This window comes from Vicugna pacos, chromosome 11 (assembly GCF_048564905.1).
Source record: "Vicugna pacos chromosome 11, VicPac4, whole genome shotgun sequence".
Classification (NCBI taxonomy): domain Eukaryota; kingdom Metazoa; phylum Chordata; class Mammalia; order Artiodactyla; family Camelidae; genus Vicugna; species Vicugna pacos.
Genome location: NC_132997.1, coordinates 46,675,823 through 46,689,329, shown reverse-complemented (window position 1 = coordinate 46,689,329; position 13,507 = coordinate 46,675,823). Strand labels below are relative to the sequence as shown.

The window sequence follows — 13,507 nt, the reverse complement described above, 5'->3', positions numbered from 1 at the left end:
CAGCCCTGGAGGAGCATTTAAAAACCACCAATGGCCATGGGCAGCCCCCAGGATTCTGGGCATGACCCTGGCATCAGTGGTTCTCAGCACACCACAGCTCATTACGTACCTCTAGAAACAAATAGTATCTTATGTGGATCCTTTAATGTCTCTAATTCCAGACCCAGGTCTCCTAATTCTTCTGCTGGTCTCAGTCACTCTCCCTCTGCTAAGACCTGTAGAAAGGGTTCCCAGCCCTAGCTGCATTTGGAATCATCCATTACCTCCCATCTTGTGGCAGAAGGTATGCCAGGCAGGTGAGTAAACCCACAGGCTCCGAAACCAGGACCCCCAGTGCAAATTCCTGATAGGGCCAGTTCTCAGACTCTGAGCCCTAGTTTCCTTAAAGTATCTAACAATAGAACCTACATCAAAGGGTTGTCAACGGATTAAAATGAATGAATACAGGTAAAGCACAGTGCCTGATACAAGCAAAGCATAAATGTCACGTCTTCCAGCCATTTTCCTGCAGAAAGCAGCAAAGGCAGAGGCCTAGCTTGTCACTGCCTGACACCCAGGTCCTCCGGATCCGGCTATTCCCAGACAGTGGGCTCAGGTGGGCGCTGCCCCGCAAACTCACCCCCAGGTCCGCAAAGGGCCCGTCCAGCAGCGCTAACTGTGCCACGCGGCAGCGGTCCCTATTGGCCAGCGTCTGGGGGGTGCTGTACCCCCCGCGCAGAGCATTCTCCTCGGCAATCAGAGCCTCCAGCTCCGGGGTGGCTCCTCCGGTCACCAGGGTCCGTATCAGGGTAAGGATGTTGTCATTGAAGTATGTCTGGGAAGAGAAGGGAGGGGAAAATCCTTTAAGCAAACACCCGAAAGTCATGAAAGCCGACATTCAAATTGCAACTTTTCTTGCTCTCTCCTGTTTCAAGTTCTGACCTGTCTCTTCAAATAGTTTCATGTGGGAAGTGAAAAGACAGCAGCCTCCAATTATTCCATTCTTTTCTCTCCTACCTGGTTCTGCCATGAGAGCCTGACTTTAAAAAACCATTTCAGGGGATTTTTATTAAAGGGCTGACATCGACATGGTTGGCGTTTACCATAATCGGTGTGAGTAGGGATGGAACTATGGCTCCCTCTCCTGCTTGCAAAGTGGCTTTGGGGGTTGTGTAATAAAGGGCAGGACTGCCTCTGGGCTTCTGTAACCCACGTGCCAGGAAGCTGCCTCCCCCAACGATGGCAGAGCTTCTTTGTTGGAATGAGATGCCAAGAGCATCATTAAGGCCACACATTCAACACTTCATCACATGCTTTGATAACAGGCTAAACCAGAAGTCTCAATCAATTAAGTATACCAGATATATTTATGACGAGGTGGATACCCTGGTGTTTTCTGTTTTTTTTTTTTTTTAAATAACCTCAGCAGAGTGAGGCAAATATGGCTCATTAAAGAAGTCTTCCTCTATGTGTACATTTGTCTCACATCTGAAACATTACAGGTCTGTCAGGAACAAAACAATGGCAGCTTTAAAAGATTAATAGGATGTCAAATAACAGAGCTCAAAAAAACTTTTGTCATGCAGCCTAATTCGAAAAAAATCTCAGTGAAGGGTCTGCTTTCCTTTTTCCAGCATAAGAAATCAAACAGGCTGAATAATAGCAAGCTAAATTTTGCCTGTGGCTTTTGAGGATGGATGGACCTTTGGGAGCAGGTTAGGGAAGACAGCTGCATTTTTACTCCGGCAGTTTCTGGGACAGTTTACCTAGCACAAACCTAGAGGGGAAGAAGCTAGGTAAGGATGAGTTCTGGCCTACTGGCCCATCACTAGTTCTTTGTCTTGGGAGAGGTTACCTAATCATTCTGGGCTTTGATGTTCTCATCCGTAAAATAAGCACGGTCATTAAGATCAAGTTGGTATGCAAAGAATTCCATGAGGACTTCTGAGTTAAGGTGACAGCTGCTAGTGAGGCTGGATTCACTTTCCTCACTGAAGTGCACACAGAAACACACAAAGTCATACAAAATTCCAACAGTAAAGGAAACTAGGAATGTGATTCAGAATCAGTCAGACCCTAAGGAGAATGTATCGTCTACTGGAGCTCAGATGTGCCCCGGGGCAGAGAAGTCGAACAAGAACAAGGAAAGGAGGAAATGTTGCTGGAGCGGTTAAGGGATGAGAGTCAGACTGGAGGTTTAGTGCTGACTTCACCAATCAGTGACTTTGGAAAGTTATTTATCATTTCTGTGCCTCAGTGTCATGATCTGTAAAATATAACAGAGTGGTTGTCAGGACTATAGAACTAGTATGTGTGAGGCACTTGGAAAAGTGCCTTGTGCACAGGAAGCACTGATACTTTTGGTCTGAAATCAGAGCCTCAGGCTTTGCTGATGAGAGGAACGGTCAACTCATTCCCAGCCTTCCTTTTAAAAAAATCTTTTCTGGGTTTTTTTGGGGGTGGGGGAGGATACAAACCAAGCCATTCATTTTACCCTTGATCTGTACATCTCAGGCTGCCTCCATTCTAAGACCCCATTTAGGCTGAGGAATGGTACAGTGGGGGTCCAGGGGGACTGCGTCCTGGGTTATGACAGCGGCAGCAGAACGGGTCACCAGAGGTGCACTCTTGTGGAGGCTGCCTCTGGGCACATAGGAAAACATTTCCCAAAGTCGTCGAGGTAAACCCCCTTCTCTATAGTCCAACTGCCCATCATTAGAAGCAGGAGACTATCCCCTGCCCCCACTGCCCCAAGCACTGAGGCACATTAAATGAGGGAGTTCTGGACACAGAACTCTGATAAGGGCTTTATGCTATAATTACCCTTCGAATCAACACTGAGGGAGGAGTCCACTGACCTGAGACGTGGACCACAGCACATTCACAACTGCGTACACTGAAAAACAGACCTCTCCTTGCTCAAATGTACAGAGAGAAAGAAAGAGCCAATATAAATACTTTTACAAAGGGAACCAATGGTGTTTAAGATATAAAGGAAAAGCATCCATTTGACTGGTTAAATAGTTACTGGAAGAAGCAGAAAAATTTAGGAAGTGTTTATTTTGGAATCAAAATCAATTTTTTTAAACCATACAGTATCTACAACAAGCAAAAGATCAGATGATAAGAAAGCTGACTTCATACAATTCATCCAATTATTTTTTAATGTAAGACACTGGAATTAAAATGAACGTGATAAAAAATGGTTAAAAAGAATCCAATGCCTTCTCATGATAAACACACTCAACAAACTAGGAATAGAAGGGAATTTCCTCAACCTGAAAAACAGCATATATTAAAATCCACAGCTAACATCAGACTTATTGGTAAAAGACTGGATGCATTCCTTTAAGATCAGGAACAAGAAGAGGAAGCCAGCTCTCACTCATGGCTTCTGTTCAACATAGCACTGGAGGTCTTAGCCAGGCTAGAAAGAAATAAAAGTATCCATATCAAAAAGGAAGAAGTCAAACTCTCTTTATTCACAGAGAACATGATCTTGTATATAAGAAAATCCTAAACAATCCACTAAAATATTATTCTAGGTAAAAAATGAATTCAGCAAGGTTGCAGGATATAAAAATCAATATACAAAAATCATTTGGGTATCTATGTGCTTGCAATGAACAATATAAAATCAAAACTAAGAAAACAATTCCCATTCCAAATGCTGCAAAGAGTAGAATACTTAGGAATAAATTTAACCAACGAGGAGCAAGATTGGTATACTGAAAACTACAAAATATGGTTGCTATAAATTAAAGAACATATCAATAAATGGAAAGACATTTCGAGTTCATGGATGGGAAGATGTGGTATTATCAAGATGGCAATACTCCCCCAAACAATCTACAGATTCAATGCAATCTCTATCAAAATGCCAAAGACCACTTTTACAGAAATGGGAAAGCTGATTTTAAAATTCATATGAAATTGCAAGCATTCCCAAATAATCAAATCATTTTGAAAAAGAAAAATAAAGTTGAAGGACTCACATGTCCTGATTTTAAAACACACTACAAAGCTACTGTAATCAAGGGAGTGTGGTATGGCTCTAATGATTGACAAATGGATTATTGGAACTAAATTGAGAGTCCATAAGTAAACTCAGCAATGGTGCCAAGACCATTCTACAGAGAAAGAATATAGTCTCTTAAATAAATGTTGCTACCACAACTGGGTATCCACATTTAGAAGAATAAAGTTGGACTTCTACCTCATACCTTAATGCAAAATTAATTCAAAATGGATCAAAGACCTAAATATAAAAAGTAAAACTATAAAACACCTAGAAGAAAAAATAGAAGTAAATTGTTACAGCTTCTGATTTGAAAATGGATTCTTAAATATGACACCCTAAGCAGAGGCAACAAAAGAGAAAAATAGATAATTAAATGTCATCAAAATTGAGAATTGTTTGTACACAAAGTACACTATCCAGAAAGTGAAAAGAAATCCACAAAGTGAGAGAAAACATTTGCAAATCATATATACCATAAGGGTCTAGTATCCAAAATATTTGTAAAACAGATCTTGCAGCTCAACAACAAAGAAAAATAACCCAAATTTTAAAATGGATAAAATACTTTAATAAACATTTCTCCAAAAGAGATATACAGGTGTTAAACAAACAAATGAAAAGATGCTCGACATCACTAGTCATCAGGGAAACACAAATCAAAACCACAATGAGATACCTCTTCATACCCACTAAGATGGCTAAAATAAGAAAGACAGATCACAGCAATAATTGGTGAGGATGTGAAGAAATTAGAACCCTAACACACTACTGGTGGGAATATAAAACGATACAGTCACTTTGGGAAGCAGTTTGGTAGTTCCTCATATGATTAAATGGAGTTACCATATAACCCAGCAATTCTACTCCCTTTATTTACCCAAGAAAGATGAAAAAATATGTCCATATGAAATCTTGTATATGGATGTTTATAGAAGCATTATTCATAATAACCAAAAGGTGGAAATAATTCAAATGTCCATCACTGAATAAATGCACAAAATGTATTATGTCAATGCATGAATATTATTCAGCCGTAAAAAGGTATGAAGCATGAATACATGCCTCAACATGGATGAACCTTGAAACCATGCTAAGTAAAAGAAGCCAGTCACAAAAGACTACCTCTTATATGATTCCATTTTTATGAAATGTCTAGAGAGGCAAATCTATAGAGATAGGAGATTAGTGTTGCTTAGGGCTGGGGGAGGGAGACGGGGGGGTGGGTAGCAGGGGTAGCTAAAGGGTATGAGTGCCTTTTTGAACCACTAAAGATGTTCTAAAATCTACCATGGTGATGAGTGTAGACATCTGCGATTATACTAGAAATCATTGAACTGTACACTTTAAATGGGCAAATTGCATGATGTTAATTATATCTCAATAAAGATTTTTTTTTAAAGTAATAGGTAAAAGGTAACTAAACTTGTACTGGCCATAGTTTTATCTGTTAAGAAGCACTAACTAACAATACTGTATTATACACTGAAAAATGGGTTAAATGGGTAGACCTCATGTTAAGTGTTCCTACCACAATAAAAAAATAAAGAAGCAGTAAGCTGTAGAACTGGAAATCACACAAACTCACACATACGCACACACAAAATGTGGAAGTAGAAGTAAGAAGATCACCTAAGCTACACAGAGAAATGTATAGAGAGTTTCTTCTTTCTTCCCTTTTTTTTTTTTTTGAGAACGCTGCTTGAAGAAAGACAATAGAAGTCAAACTGATACATAGCAAGTTTTCACAAGTTAAAGTTGTAACCAAAATTCAACCAGGTAGAGATGAGCAAGCAAGCAAGGGAACAAACGAATATAACCTGTCCTGAGCTGAAGAATGAACTGAGGATGAGGATGGTTCAACGAGTGAACACAGACAACGCCTAGACCTGTACGAGATGAACATTTGAATTTAAGTAGTAAATGAAGGAAAAAAGTAGCCTAACATAATGTGTAAGAAAAACATGTACAAGATAAGGTGAGCCAGAGATTCCTCTCAAAAAGAGCACTATCAACTGAGCTTTGAAAAGATAAATTTATTCCAAGAATTCTATATGCAGCTGAACTGTCAATCATTTGTGAAGGCAATAGAAATATTTTTAGTCTCTAAGTACCTAAGCATTTATTGATTTACTTCATGTAACAAAATACTCAGAAGCAAAGTCATCTTCCTTCAAGATCATTTTAAACTTTTTTAAAAATTTTAAAAATGAACAAATTTGGTTTAAAAATACTGGTAAAATATATTAAAACAAGGAGTTTTTAAAAAGGATATATTGCTATAAAACTGAATTCAATGTCAAAAGTAATTAGTGAAAGAAAAAATATGACATAAAATTAGCTGTTAGTACAGTAATAATAAGTTATTTTTAAGGCAGAAAAATGAGGTAAGAGAAAGGAGAATGGAAGTAATGATATGTACATTCTCTGACCTTATAGAGGGAGGAGTCTAGAGCTACTAAATTTTTCTAGATAATACTTAGAAAATACAGTTTCAAGGATATTTATAGTGTCTGGTAACCACTAACGAGTTAAAAATAGAATGCATAATTTACACATCACTGGAGAAAACAAGCATATAGAATATAGAACATATAACAAAGATAGATAATAAAAGACATGATTATATAAGCATATTTAAAACCCAATGCAAAATTTTAGTATTATAGGTTACATAACTAAACATAAATGAGCTAAATGATTTGATAAAATGGCAAAGATTGTCAGACTCATTCAAAAAGTGGAATCAAACTCTCATCAATCTTCAGAGACAAACAGGAAAAACACAAAACAGAACAGGCAAAGAAAAGTGTATTTAAAGAGAAAAATTTCAAATATTATGTTAAGCAAGTTAACTTTATGTTCATAGTTAAAATCTACAATAAAGATATAACATTTATGGACAAAATATTATAACTTAAATATAGACAGCAAAATGAATGAGTAATTATAACAAAATAAATATGGACTCAGAGTGATATGTAAAAGTGATGTGTGAAGTATCAGTGTTTCTTGCTTTCATATCTCAAACAGACCAAAATAGAAGGAAATTAAAGATATAATAAGGGCATTTAGTAGATTTTTGCTGAACTTTATAGTATTTTTAGATAGCTTCTGAGCCATAATTACAAAGCATGATCAATGACCCAAAGTACAAAATCTCAATATACCTATTAAAGGATAAAATGCACAGTCTGTATTTTAAAAAATTAATGCAGAGGTAGAAACAAAAGTAAGTATTCCAATGCTTCCAAGTTTTTTTTTTTAAGTATCTTAAATAACTATGGATCAAGGTGAAAGTCAAACTTAGAATACAAAGTATTCAAAAATTAAAGACTATTTGAAAATGACCTACAAAAATGTCATGGAGTGGGGCCAAAGCTACAGAGACAAATTCAGTGCCTGAAATGCTTTTATTATTAAATATGAAAGAATTTCAACAAATAATTCTAAACATAAAAAGAATTATTTTTGTTGTTGTTCTTTTCTATCTGAGAAGAACAGAAGGATGAAATTATAAAGCATCAGTTAATGAAACAGCAAGAGGATGTGTAGTGAATTGATACATAGAAATAATTATTTAAAAAAATAAACCTGTAACAAATATAACTTAAAAAACAGCAAAATTAGAAGTAAGAAACAGAATGTACTGTCATATAAGTTTGAGAGTTGACACTATTATTCTGGAAGCTCTCTTTAATAACACAGTCACTGGATGTAAGAAGACTGGCTACCATTTCTGCTTTCAGCAGAAAGCAAAGTAATGGTCATCTACAGAGAGACAGAGATTATTAGAAAAAAAAGAGAGAAATTCCAAGTTTCTTAACACATAAATTGGACACTATTATGCTATTTTTTTTAGTAATATGTTTAAGTTTTATATATGCCTAATTATAGATTCAACTGGACTGTTTTTAAACTTGATACAATTATGCTAAATTTCCTCTGGAAACACTTTATGAAATTGTCCTCCCAGGTATTATAATACATAGTAAAGATTTTATAACAAAGCATTATAGGCAATTATTAAAAATTAGAAGATCAATCCACCAGAATGGATTGAGAACCACAGTCTAGTAGTTATAAGACCCTAATACAGGAGTTGGCAAATCAGGGCCTTAGGCCAAACCTGGACTGCCATCTGTTTTTTTAAAATAAAGCTTTATTGAGACCCAGACATGCCCATTTGTTTACTAATGAATTTTGTGCTGTAACAGCAGATTTCAGTAGTTTCAACAGAGTCTGAATGGATTTTGAAAGCCTAAAATATTCACCACCTGGCCCTTTAGAAAAAAAAGTTGGCTGATCCCTTCTTTAATATGATAAAGAAGGCATCATGCACTATGGAGAAGGAATGTCTGCTCAACAAACTATTTAGAGGAAGTTGGCTATCTGGAAAAAGTTTTTCAACAGTATGGTAATGACAAAATAAATAATGGTACACTTACATGATTTATACTGTACAGATATTAATATTACAGTTTCAGAGAATATTTAATGGCATGATAGCAACTATATGACATAATAATAAAATATTCAATAAAGCAGGACCTAAAAAACGCCATGATCTCCAACTCATGCTAAAAGCACAAACCTCAACAGACATATTTATAGTTATATAAAAATACTGTATTTAGTACCCAAAATTTTACTTGGTGATTCATTCTTGGGGATAGAACTCTGGTATTTTTTCCTTTAATTTTATTTATTTTATATATTTTCTACTATGAAAATATACTTATTTTAAATTTATAAAAAAGTAAATAAATGGAATTTCTAAAAAAGGAAGTAAATGGAATTCATACAACAGTTAAAAAACGCAACCTGATTTTTAAAAAAATGAACAAAGGAATCGAACAGACATTATTCCACAAAAGGTATTCAAATGGCCAACAGTTAAATGAGAAGACGGACAACATCACTAACCATCAGGGAAATGCAAATCAGAACTACAGCGAGATAGCATCTTGCACCTGTTAGAATCACTATTGTCAAAGAGATGAGAAATAACAAGTGTTGGTGATAATATGGAGAAAAGTAAACCTTTGTGTGCTGTTGGTGAGAATGTAAACTGGTACAGCCACTATGGAAAACAGTATGGTAGTTCTCGAAAATGTTACAGATACAACTACCACATGATTCAGCAATTTCACTTCTGGGTATATACACAAAGGAAACAAAATTACCATCTCAAAGAGGTATCTTCTGCACCCCTATGTTGACTGCAGCATTATTTACAATTGCTAAGACATGGAAACAACCTAAGTGATTATTGACAGATGAATGAATGGAGAAAATGTGATATATATATATATATATATATATATATATATATATATATATATATATATGAAATTAATATTATTTAGCCATAAAAAGAAGGAAATTCTGCCATTTGCAATAATATGGATGACTCCTGAGACAATTAAGCTAAATGAAATAAGTCAGAGAAATACAAATACTGTCTACTCTCAGTTATATGTGGAATCTAAAAAAATTAAAACAAAAACCAAAAACTGATCTCATAGAAACAATACAGACTAGTATTTTCCAGAGGCAGGAAGTGGAGAGTGGGAGAAATGGGTAAAGATGGTCATAAGACACAAAGTCCAGTTATATGATGAATAAATTCTGGGGATGTAATGTATTACAGCATAGTGACTATAGTTAACAGTACAGAAACAAATATCGATAATACCCGAAAGTTGCTACAAGAGTAGACTTTAAAAGTTCTCAGCAACAACCACAAAAACTGTAACTATGTGAAGTGATGGATGTATTAACTAACCTTATTGTGGTAATCATTTCACAATACCTATGGATATCATTGTATCCCTTAAATTTATATAATGTTACAAGTCAATTATGTCTCAATAAAGTTGGGGGTGGGGAAGGAAGTAAATGTTATAAAATAGTTGAAGGTAAAAAAATGGAGCCATAAACAGCCTGATGAAAGTATAGCTGAATATTGAACTGATCTCAGGATACCTGATAAGTTCTCTTGGTCAGCAACCACTTTCAAAGCATAAAAACTATAGAAGAATTCACAGAACAAAATATGCCATTTACATGGTTACACACACAGTAAAATTTCATATACTTCAAAACTGTCATCAATGCTTTAAAGGGCCCCTTAAGAAAAATGATAATTAGTACCCTCCAGAGTGCAAGAGATGGCATTTACACACCAGTGACGGTAGTGCAATTGGTACAATTGTTTCTGGGAGATAATCTGGTAATATGTACCAAGAGTTTTAAATCTGTTCATATTTGTTAAAAAAAAACCGGTAAGTTTACCTCAAGATAATAAGTTACTTCTTGTTTAAAGATTTATGTGCAATAATGTTTATCACAGGGTAAATTATTGTTATAATAAAAAAAGTAAAAAACTGAAATGCGCCACAATACATGTTTAAATAAACTCTGGAACATCCATACGTTTGAGTCTCAGGAAGCCCTAGGAGGCTTGCAAATCATGATACTTAAGAATATGACATGAGTAAACACTCTGGAAAAATACTAACTATGGAAAGAAAAAAAAAAACCCAAGATACAAAACTGGATTATTCTACATTTATCTATCCATCTGGAAGAAAATACACCAAAATATCTTTGGGCATTGGGAGTATCGTTCATTTAAATTTTCTTCTTTATATACATATCTGTGCTTTCCAAATTTCCCAACTGAGCATTAATACATTTTCTAAGGAAAACACAGTCAGTGATTTTTAAGCAAAAAACACTCTAAGTTCTGCTTTGCAATGATAAGTCTAGAAGGTCAACACGAAGGGTTATTGTTTCGTCAGATCTTTTGGATTTGACCTTCACACGTCTCCCCTTGTGTGTTGAAATCAGTTACGCTGAAACAGCATGATCTTTTTGATCAATCAGTCACTGACATTTATTGAGCACCTACTAATCCCTGCGTCTTGCTTTTGCCTGAAATGGTATGCTAGCCAAAGAGTGTGTCACTTTCAAAATTGCCCATCAAGGGGTATAATTTCAGGGCGGGTCAGAGGGCTTCACAGGTACCTGAACAATTTTGGAACCACTTACGACACTGAACACAACTCTCTGCCCTCTGAGCTGGCGCTGTGTCCCTGATTTCTCGTCTTGATTTTTTTCCATGCAGGCATCAAAGAGCAGAGCTGTGGGCAACAGTGTCTGCTATGACAGAGAATAATGATGTCCGTCAGCAGAGCAGTCTTGCTCCTGTTTTGATGCCTCAGTCAGTATTCAGCTGCGGAGAAGTACTTTGAGCACTGCATATGGGTGTGCTCTGAGCATGTATCAAGGTCTCTTTGTGATCTGAGCAGCGTGGTGGAAAGATAATGCTTTCCCTGAAAAAGATGTCCAGTTGGTCATTTTGGAGGGCACGCATTTCTTTACGGGGCCAGGGTACCACTCACAGAGCATAGTGAGGTGTGCTATTAAGCATCCTATCCAGGGCTTTTTGCCTAGGAAGTGGCTGTTTCAGCACCATGGGGCAAACCAGGTGCTAGGACTTCACATGCCAATTATCAACACCTACTGATGTGGACGATGTGCCAGTTAGAACAAACCTCTCTACAACTCACCTGACCCCAATTCTCTTCTGGGTTAACAGAAACACTAGAATTGAAGAAACATAGAATTCTGTAATATGCAGGTATCATCCTTAGCCCTGCTAAGCTTTAGTACTGCTAGTCTTTCCTGTGCCTACCATGGCCCATGTTCACTATACCTGTGCTAGAAGCCTTGTGAGGGCGTCTTGCATAGAACCTCCAACCCTGGCAAGGACTAGCCTCCAGGGATGCTTTGGGCAGAGGCCTTTGCCATGGCTGTTCATGTGTCACATGTGGTTGGGGAGCTCACAAGAACTGAGCTCTCCAGGGTCCTGCTCAGTGCCTGGGATGTGAAGACCTGTGTAGTGTAAGGAACATGGGAGCCCCTCTTCCAGTGCCAAGGTCAGGGTTCCACACCTAGTAAAGCAGCCTTTCTTCTAAGTACAGCAACATGGCACCCCTGGTTCTGTGCACAGAATTCAGAGCTCAGCTGTTCTGGTTTTAAATCCCTGCTTTCCCTTTCAATAGCTAGGACAAGGAGAAAGTTGTTTAATTTCCTATGTCTTGAATCCTCATTCATACAACAGGGATTTAAAAAAACCCAAAAAACCCAGATTATAGCATGGCATTAAATGAGATACTCTGTGTAGCTTCTAATGCACAATGAATACTCAATAAATGGTAGTTTATGAAAAGAACAATGCAAGCAAGTTAGAAAATCCCTTTCTCCCTGTGCCCTGCATTCTCAGCTCTGATATCAGAGAGCTGGCCCAGATCCCACGCATGTCCCCTTAGCCTCCCTGGGGATTCTCAGATTCCATAAGCAGACAGTATTGAGGAAACCGAGAAATGCTGGGGAAGGACCCACTGACTACAGCCGGGAAATACGAGCCCGCAGTGCCACCTAGTCCGCTTTGGGGAGGCCCCCTCCATGCGTGTCTCCAACACTCCAGAGCATCTCCTCCTTTTAATTATTTTTTTTAAGTATAATTACCAGAGCTTATGTTTCACAGTTAATGCTGTCAAGCCTTTTAAACTAATTGGTCTTTTATAGAAAATTTAACTGAAAATTAACACATCTTTTAATAACATTGCCTTAACTTTAATGGCACTTTGCCTTTCGTTTATAATTGCTCGAAAATTGTCATTTTCCGTGTCATAGCTGCCATTTTTTATATTTGCTAGTTTTCATGGTGTAGATTTTTATTTTTAGTATTTTTCTTTCATGAGGGATGTGAACAATTTGACTTTTTTTTTTTCAATCCTGGGCCTGCCGGGCCTGATGTGTGACGGGGATGGTATGCTCTGAGTCCAATGGAACCTACCACCATTTGCCATGCTGACATGTGTGCTAGCTCATCTGCCACGGGGTGGCCCACGGACTGTCTGTCTCCTCGTGAGTAGTACAAACGGTGGCTCTTGAGTTGAGGGTGAGGACTAGAGCTGCGGGGCAGTAATTTGTTTCTGTAACTGACATCACATGCATTGCACTGATTCAGCCCAGGCTGACAGAGAACTCAGCCTTCTCCATAACACCCTTCAAGGGTCCAGCCCTTAATGCAGGTAAAGTTAACAGAGGAAGTCATGTGGTTCCATCCTCCAGATGGTCACAGCCTCCCGCCTTCCCAGCAGAAGTTCAGTTGTTTCTGGCAAATTGAGAGGCCAGCTCTCTGCCTGGGAAAGTGAGTCGTCCTCACCCCTCAGCTGTTCTATTCTGATTTATCACTGTCAGTTTCCAAGGTACCTTGTGAGACAGCTTTGATCTGACCACTGGGGCTAATACAGGTCTCTATCCCCATGCACACCATTTGATGCTCTTTAAGTGTATTACCCCTATCTGATATTATTCACGTACCCACTGACACAGTTACCGTCACGTGCGTAGTGACTGCCCACTGGAATGACAGGTCAGACCACATGAGGCCAAGGTCTTCATCCTTCTTTATGACTGTTGGATCCCCAGCAT

The 13,507-nt window shown here is 37.7% G+C and overlaps 1 protein-coding gene across 8 annotated transcripts in view; it reads right to left on the bottom strand.

Moving 5' to 3' along the window:
* KCNMA1 (potassium calcium-activated channel subfamily M alpha 1) overlaps positions 1-13,507 on the bottom strand; it is a 708,582-nt gene that overhangs the window by 14,155 nt on the left and 680,920 nt on the right. For all 8 annotated transcript variants that reach the window (XM_072971241.1, XM_072971239.1, XM_072971250.1 and 5 more), the window contains one exon: positions 620-814. In XM_072971241.1, the coding sequence (XP_072827342.1) occupies positions 620-814 (195 nt within the window). The remainder of the gene's footprint in view (positions 1-619; positions 815-13,507) is intronic.